Genomic DNA, 8,856 nt, shown 5'->3' with positions numbered 1-8,856 from the left:
AGGTCAAAAAATGTGACCCATCAATGACCGGACGGGGATGTATGAGACGAGTTTGAGGCGTCCGGCTGTAAATGTTGTTAATGTAGGAAAGAATATCTCTAACGCAGTGATAGGTGAGATCCTCCTTGGAGCAAGGCTAAAAATGCCGATGTTGTAAAAAGTCGATCCTACGGAGCATCGTTTTTTTCTTTGCGTGGTACGCCACCGTCGTCATTTCGTAAGACGTCACTAGCTCTGTACTCTACCCCGTTGAAGTTAGACCATCGTCTTTGTGGTTGGATTCATTCCTTAGTATTGTCTCTATTTTTTAACCGACGATGTAGGCATTATTTGAAGTTAATAAAGCTAGCATGAAAGATTTCCTGTCAAAAAAAAAAATCCGCCAAATAGGAACCACCGTATTTACTCCCTGAGCCCAAGAATAGGAACACTAGAGCTACAGTGTTTACTCCTGGAAAACAAAACCCACACACGTCTTTCTGGTGGCCGTAAGCTCAGGCCCCAGACCACGTTGTGGACCTAGAACAAGAGAGATGCATGCCAAATTAAGTTTAAGTGCATCCACAGCACGATCTGGACCATGTACTACCATGGCCATCCACGCCACGCTCTGGACCATGGACCATGTACCATGTACCTTGCTCAGCCACGGAGGTCCAGACCACGCACACGGTTGCAAATGTCTAGTATAACAGCCATCGCTTCCATCAAAAACATAAGAAAAAGCCATGCAGATCGCGTGTCCATTTCAAAGCAGCGATCACGCCATGATAGCCCCGTGATCTCGCACGATTCCCCAAGCCAGGCAGATCACGTGGCTGTTTCAAAGAAGCGATCACGCCGTGATAGCGGCAGTTTTTTCAGATGCTCACGGCTCACAGCGGCTTTTTCAGAATCTTGGGCTCAACCAAACAGAGCCTAATGCCCCCACACCCATGTCTCAAGCCTTCTTAGTAGAAAGAAACCCAGCATTCTGAAAGTTAAAATATCTCACATCTTCAGAAAGGAGGAGACATGCAAGTACATGGCTACACTAGTAGATTTCAGACAAACCTGAAGCTCACTCACGAGCAGAGCAGAGCAGTACTAAGCTAAGCTAAGCTACCGCGATTGATGAAAAAACAACAAAGAAAGAGAGAAAGAAAGAAATCATGTCATGAGGACGGAGGACGAGACGGTGGCGGCTGCGGCGAGGCCACGGAGCCGGTGGGCGACCCTGCCGGCGTCGAGGCCGATGCGGGGGCAGAGCGCCTGGGAATGGACAGTGTAGAAGATCTTGTCGCCGACTACAGAGAAGCTGGCGCTGACCACGTCGGCGCCCTCCTGCTCCAGCACGGCGATCACCTCGTGCAGCCGGAACGGCCGCCCGGCCTCGCTCGCCAGAGCCACGTCCAGGGTGCCGTCCTGGTGACGCACCTCGATCACCGGCAGCGCCGTTGAAGTTGAAGGAGCTCCCTTGTAGTCACCCGCGGAGACGGAGGATGAGCAGCCAGCGGTGCCGCCGGAGAGGGCGGCCTGCTTTCGGCGCTTGAGGTCGTCGATCCGGCCCCGGAGCTGCTTGATGTACGCCGCCGCGCTGTCGAGCTGGTCCAGCTGCGTCGCCGCGTCCTGCACAAACAGAACCAAGTCGTGGTTGTCAGATTAGCCGATCAATCAATCCTGCTGGTAGTAGCTAGTAGTAGTCCAAAAAACAGACGATCCACTGATTGGCATCATCTTGCACTTGCAATCAAAAATATATTCAGATTTTGTATGGCAGGTCCATGTGAATCGAATCAGAGGAGTGATCTTCAATCTTGGGTTGGTAGTTGAAAGGATTAATTGTTGGGGATGGATTCACCGACCAAACATTTTAATTTTTCTTTACAACAAAGTAAAAAAAAATTGACCACAAAATAATTGTTATCCAAATGAGTGAGTGGTACTACGCTGATCAATTTCTATGGCTCCTACTGCCACCGAATCTGACACGTGCCGAAATGATGATGAGATATTCTTTTTCTTGTGAACGTCGTCACTTTGTCTCCACCAACCAAGTTGAGACATACGTACTAATTCAGTGGACCACACAAGTAGGTGCTCCCCATCACACACTTGTTATGGGTAACAGTGAGATTTTTTGGTACTAGTATGAATAGAATAGTGTATTCTCTACTGCGTGTTACTGATCGGTAAGAGTGTGGTTAATCAGGTGTCTGTTCCCCGGACAGCTGCGTGAGTTGAGCAAATTAGTCTGCCTTTTGGGGGCGAATCAAGAGTGTTTTTACGTACCTTGTTGCTGGACGGCGGCGAGGAAGATGTAGAAGAATAGTGGCGGAGGTGGTGTGCGGATGAGGCGGGGAGGAGGGAGGAGAGCTTGAGGCAGAGGCCCTTCATGTGCAGCCTGCGGTTCTTCTCCACGTCCTTGCGCTCCATCTTGCCGCTGCAGCCGCCGTCCGGCAGCATGGCTCCTCCGCGGCCGCTCTGCCTCCTGCTCTTCATTGTTTAGATGAGTTCTCTCTCTCCCGATCGAGGAGGAGGGATGGAGCAGGTGAGCTGAGGGTGAGGTGTGGATGGAATGGATAGGAGGAGGGAGGGAGGTTGGAGCTGGTGGTTGAGCTTATTTATACAGCAGCAGAGGATTCCAGTGGACGGAGGAGGAAGACGGACCTGCCAGCGAGAAAGCGAGGGAAAAAGAAAGGAGATGGAATCTCTTTTTTTCTTCTTTTTTTATATGTTTTTTTGAGAGAGATAGAGATGAAGATGAGTGGAGAGGAGTAGAGCAACGGTGGAAAGTCAGAGGTCAACCCTTCTCCCGGGTCCACCGAAACGTGTATGTTTTCGCGCTCTCACGTTGCACAAACATAATGTGATGCCACGCGCGTAACGAGAGTGAAATGCGACGTAACATGGGTTGATGAGATGCACGCGCGTGACGGTGAAGGGATCCACGAGCAGCAGTGACCGAGTGAGAAAACGACGACCACGCGGTTTCACGGTCAACACAGATCGTACCAGCAATGCAAGTATAGTACTATACGTCAATACATGCCTTTGGATATCCCCTTTCTGGTGTGAACAAGAGACGAACTGTGCAATCGCGTGGGCTACGTATATATACAGTGCGATTGATAACGTTGCTGCTAGCCCCGCCTGTACACACGTGTGTGTATATAGGCACTACGTACGCAAAAACACAATCACTATCAACCTACGTGTCCCACAAAAATACAATCACAAGCGCTCTTAGCAGCCTTTCGCAATCATGCACCCACGCCTTCCAATCCGATCAATTATCAACCGTATAATACAAGTCACAATGACCCCATTAATGAATGATCACGTGATGACATCGACGTCTTGTCTCCACAAATGTCATAAATACACCATGGGAATTGAGATATGGACCGACAGGGAAGTGAGATATTATTTGTACATATTAATTAGTTAGTAATTCGCCGGCGAACGCATACCTCTTATAATGCACAAATAAGTAGGGAAAACACTACGTTGTATGAAGTAATCCAGACAAGGTGGATAGAAAATATAGCAAAATTTAAGAACAAGATTAGCAAACTAGTTTTTTATATTTTGGGATAAAGACTTAAAATGGAATTAACAAATGAATGAAATATTAAAATATCAGGAAAACTGAAATTTTTATTGCGGACAAGCTTCTATATAATGTATGGGGATTTTAGGTATTAAACTATTAAAATAGAAAAAACACTACATAATTATATTTCCACTATTTACCATCCCTTTTTTCAGAATATTTTTATTTTGTAAATTCCCTAAAACTTTGCGCCTTCTTTGGTTGAATTTGTAGGAATTTTAAAGGATATGACTTTTGTAGGAAAAATTTCTTGGAGCCCTTTGGATTGTAGGAATAGATTCATATTGTAATGATGGATAGAAACAACTCCTTGACATTTGAGCGGAAATAAAAATGTTAGCCTTGACCCAATGAAAAAGTTCCTATTCTATGAATCAACTGACAACTCTTTAATTGTAGGCATTGGTTTCAATGGAATGTACTAAGGGGATGGCGTGGAGAGTTTTCATTGGAGGAGAACAGAAGAGAGAGGGGGGGGGGGGGGGGGGGGGGTGGCACCCAGTGAAACTCAGAGGAGATTTATTAAATTTTGGAAAGTTCTGTAATATCTCCGTAAAGCATCTGTCCAAGAAGCATTTTTGGTTTGTACCACTACTGAGTCAGCACTCCAAAACGGCATACTCCAAACATCAACGAAGTAGCTTAAAATGGCATGCATACCCTTTCGAATTAAGTTAACATCAAGAGATTAGCTTAAGCTAGCAAAGCGCGTACAGTACTACTAGTACACGATCCCGGCTGGTAAACATTTTAATCGCGCCTTGATCCTTCAATCTCCAATATAATAATATAGTTTGGTAATGAGATAAGGCCACACATGGTTAATACGTGGCTTAACCTCGATGATGATCCAGGCCAATTTCATTATTTTGGAGAACATGTTGATCCAACAGCTAGCGCGTTAAACTTGGAGGCAAGCAAGCAAGTAACCATCCTCCTTCTCTAAAAAAAATGAATCATCAGAGTTGTCAGATTTTAAAATTAGTCCAACTAGCATTGCCAACGTGCGCGCGCCATTCTATACACGGATATACTCAGTAAAAGTTAACATCGTCGAAGGCAATTTTAACCAACGAAGCGACCGGAATTGGCGATTATGGGAAATACAATAAGAAAGAATCCAATAAAATAATTACTCTATGTAGTACAAAACTATTTTTTTTCACTAGGCTCCTTCTTGATGCACCGTAGGTTTTAAGCACTAAAAGCGGATGCGATATTAGACAGAAACTACAGTAATTCTTTTAATTAGGCTAGTAACCAACCACTTCCACGCGCTAAATAATAAAATTGGCGTGTGGATTGATTCCTTTGGGGTGACTTTTCGGCCCACCACTGGAAGCTCGCCCAATCAATCACTCTCTGGCTACAGTGGGAGAAAGCAAAGTGTAGCATGGGCCAAAAGGCCATCGCATAGTATTCCGCACGTTCACATGCATGCAGTGACATCGGCCTAGCTCTCGCTTTCATTCATCCATTTTTCTTCTGAAAAGGCAATATATTTGCTGACTCTTACTGCATACTAGTTATTTTTTTGTTAGGCAGGAAAGCACGATTCATACTTTACTCAATCTTTTTACCATACGCACACTGACATCCCCATATATTTTTTAAGGTTTACACAAAGTTTAATCAACTAACAAGGTAGTATTTTCTTTTCATCAAAGAATCATTAGCTTAATTGTCAATGTGTAGAGGTCAAAGTCTGGATGACGAGGGCATTTGTTCCTGTCCCAATTTAATTTGCTCTCACTTTGTAAATGTATACTAATATAGTCTGAAAAAGGCCTCAGGCATCCCCGAGGTCGAATCTCTTTATTCTGGTCGGAAGGAATTGATATTTATGTGCCGCGGAAAAATTGCGGCTGTTTAGTTAATTATTTGTTGTTAAGACACACTGCTCTTTGTGATACATAGTGGACAACTTGCGGATATGTTCGGACATCTATACCCCGCAATTACAGAGTCCAATTAACATACATTATAAAATAGATATCGAACAATTAGTGCGTGCAATACACTCCAAAAAACATATGTTGCAAAAAAAAAATTCTTTTGTGAAGAGGACCTCAGACCTATATTGAATTTGAGAATTGGTACAATATACCCCTAGAAAAAAGGAAATTACACACAGATACCTAGGGACCAGGGCGAGATGAGGGCATGCCGTCGCCGCCGCTCCCTCCGGGAGTCGGCGAGTACCCTTAGACATGTGCTCGGATTAATAACGGACGGGAATTCTACACCTTCGATCCAACCGGGCGCACGGTACCCCTCTAGGCTTTGAGGGTGATGGTACGGAAGCACGTGACTGAGCAGCTCCTGGGCATGCTCATTTCGGCGAGTCGCTGACTAAGAACACATTAGAGGCCGCTCACGATGGCCACCTTAGCTTAACCAAACCGAATGGAGCTGCTGCAGCAGTCCATTAAGGCACGAGAGCACGAGGCAGCTAGGCCAAGTCATCAGGTCACCAGCTATCTCCATCATTCGTCAGGCGGGGCCATGACGTCCATGATTCCTTCGCGACTGAGGACTCAGTAGAGTTTTAGGTGGTTAATACCCCGTTGCAAGACTTGATTACCGCCACCAGGTTGGCAGACACTATCTGGCAGCCATATACCATCATACCAGATTTCTTGCCTCTCGGGCACTATACAGTGCCAGGAATAAATAAATAAATCTCAGACATGATATACATGTTTTATTTTGTTAGGGCAATCTTTTAGTTTCCTGCCCCCCCCCCCCCCCCCCCCCCCCCCCCCCCGTCCCCTATTTTTCAAAAATTAAAACACAACACTTAGAGCAAGACATTGTATTGTCGAATGCTTAGCCAACACACACACACCTGAAAGTTTGAAGGATGGAATGACATGGTTTTTGTCCTAGTAGCGTTAACATTAGTTGGAACTTGGTCGATGAGTAAAACACTAGATGTCAAGGTTGTGTCCCAAAATTTTAATAGCATATGTTAACGGGCAAGAAGTGCAAGACCTACTTTCACAATATGGTGATGTTTTGTTTCAGGAGAACTATTCTTCTAACACGTATGTGGACATGAGACATGATTATATCGACAAATAATGGCTCAACGATCATACGATCTGAAGGTAATAACGTAAGAAAATAAAGAGATGGCTGGTGCACAAATAGAACTAGGCTGGAGAGGACAAATACCGGCGGCTTTACCCAGATTGAGGCCCCCAAATGGGTAACAGACCTACGAGGGGTAGTAATCTGGTAAAAAATTGTCTGGAATCCTCTATGCTTTGTAGATCCCTTGATATATGGTGAGCGGATCTCCGTATAACCATAAGATCGCTGATTTTCATGCTCCTAACCTTATCACCTCTACAGTTCCCACGTAGGTGCTTGAAGCACAACACCTTGAGGTCACGGAAGACTCATTGAGGAGTGAAAGGTCCAGACTGTCCGTATGGCATTCCCACATGAGGAGATACACATATCCACTGAAAAAAGACCCATGTTGTATAAGTTTTTTTTTTTTGGCATACTCCACCCAATCACTCTGCATGGCTATTATGTCCCTGGCCAACAACACAAACCATCCATCCTTTGCTTGAATTGTGCAATGATTTTTAAAATTTTCTACTGTGTACTTTGTATGATTACTATCTCCCTATAAAGCAACCGTTTAGTGTGCTTGGAATTGTGTAATGATTTTTGAAAACCTTATATTTTTGTACAAAAAGATAAATCCAACTAAAATTACTATAATCGTCCATAAATCTTACAAACTAAAATGACCCCGAACATATTTGGGAGTGGGTCCACATATATCAAAATAAACAAGTTTAATAGAATAGAGAGAAAGAAAACTTGTTGCTTATTGACAACCACAAAAACCTAGGAGATTATTAAGATAGTGAAATTGGACCAATGGGAAAGTCGGATGGCCTATTTGACTATGCCATGTATGCGAAGAGGCTGCGTATGTAGCTACAAGATCTTGACCCTAGGAAGACTGGCAATTGTCGATAGGTTAGAGAGCCCTCTACAAGGTTCTCAAAAAAATTCTCATCGTTGCATATGCCTTATAAAAAACTATTCATAATAAATTCCAGAAAAGGCATTATTTCCATTAAGTGGGTTGATTAAAATAAAAGAGAGTTTTTTGCAGCCCTAGGAACTTGAAGGATATTATCAAGATGTCGGCTTTGGTTTAAGTACAAATTATGTAGTGATCAACATGACTAATGTGCATTCCTCGCATGTTGGTTGTGTGCACTTGATAGCCCCCCCTGCACTAGTTGTGGATGATGAGTTGATTTAGGTCACTTGTTATGTTTTCCCATGCCCCCTTACCTGCATATGAGTTTGTATCGATGTCGTAGGTTGTCGTAGAATTGGGATCTTGATTATCGTTGTCTTCAAAGGTATGGTCCAGGAACTTTGAACCCTTTAGGGAGGCAGGGCCCATCTTGCTGCAACGTTGGAGGTGTGAGAATTCACCATTATCACAGTTGGAGTATTGACAATGATTGTTGCCACCTTTTTGTCCCTGCTGATCATTGTTGCTGGCACCAAGTCCTGCGCGTTCATTGTCTCAATTATTACCACCATGTTGATTGCACGGATCAAGGTCGGGTGAAAATTTTCCTATGAAGGAGAGATATTTCTGCCCCAATATGGCTTCAAAAGAGTCCATATGAGAATAAAACTCACCGAGTGACACCAACTTGTTTTGAGTCAATGACAACATGGGGTTGTAGTCAGAACTGAGGTCACATAACAGATATGAGAGTGCATGCTCTTCAGCGAGAGGGCATCCTTCTAAAGCCATTGTATCATCGAGCTCTTTTACTTTGTTGAAATAGTCATTTGCCGGGAGGTCGTTCTTCCTCATATTTGCCAATTGCCCACGAACCTGGAAGATATTTGCATTGGATTGAGAGGAGAACATGCAACCTAATGTAGAGACAGGCTCGGCCATGGCTGTCATGGCCGGCACATGCCCCAACGTATCTGGGGATATTGACACAAGCAGGGAACTCACCATTTGGTCCTGCTTGACACAAGATTCATACTCGAGGTTTATCACCTTATTAATTTTTCCTTTGTCTCTGTTGGTTACAAGCTCCTTGGGTGGAGCCGCGCAAGTCCCATTAGCGTACCCAATGACTCGAGCATCACACATGCATGGCATCGCCTGTGTTTTCCATAGGAGAAAAATTGCTAAGGTCGAGCTTCACATTGATTAGATCACCGGACAACACAAGAATGTTCAAAAGGAGGAGATA

The 8,856-nt window shown here is 44.3% G+C and overlaps 1 protein-coding gene across 1 annotated transcript; it reads right to left on the bottom strand.

The window, feature by feature from the left end:
* Window positions 1–947: 947 nt before the first annotated feature.
* LOC109769325 (transcription factor bHLH162) lies at window positions 948–2,599 on the bottom strand. The gene is made up of 2 exons (XM_020328077.4): window positions 2,272–2,599; window positions 948–1,608 (listed from the first exon to the last, which is right to left on the bottom strand). The coding sequence occupies exons 1-2, from the start codon at window positions 2,479–2,481 to the stop codon at window positions 1,150–1,152; spliced, it is 669 nt and encodes a 222-aa protein (XP_020183666.1). The 5' UTR covers window positions 2,482–2,599; the 3' UTR covers window positions 948–1,149.
* Window positions 2,600–8,856: the final 6,257 nt, after the last annotated feature.

This window comes from Aegilops tauschii, chromosome 3, assembly GCF_002575655.3.
Source record: "Aegilops tauschii subsp. strangulata cultivar AL8/78 chromosome 3, Aet v6.0, whole genome shotgun sequence".
Lineage (NCBI taxonomy): Eukaryota > Viridiplantae > Streptophyta > Magnoliopsida > Poales > Poaceae > Aegilops > Aegilops tauschii.
This window is presented reverse-complemented; position numbering and strand designations above follow the sequence as displayed.

Bases quoted from the DNA above. Each gene is read 5' to 3' on its own strand.
- LOC109769325 (XM_020328077.4), bottom strand. From the start codon at position 2,481: ATGAAGAGCAGGAGGCAGAGCGGCCGCGGAGGAGCCATGCTGCCGGAC. The intron at 1,609-2,271 runs GTACGTAAAAAC...CTGTTTGTGCAG, and splicing joins CGCCGCCGTCCAGCAACAAG to GACGCGGCGACGCAGCTGGA.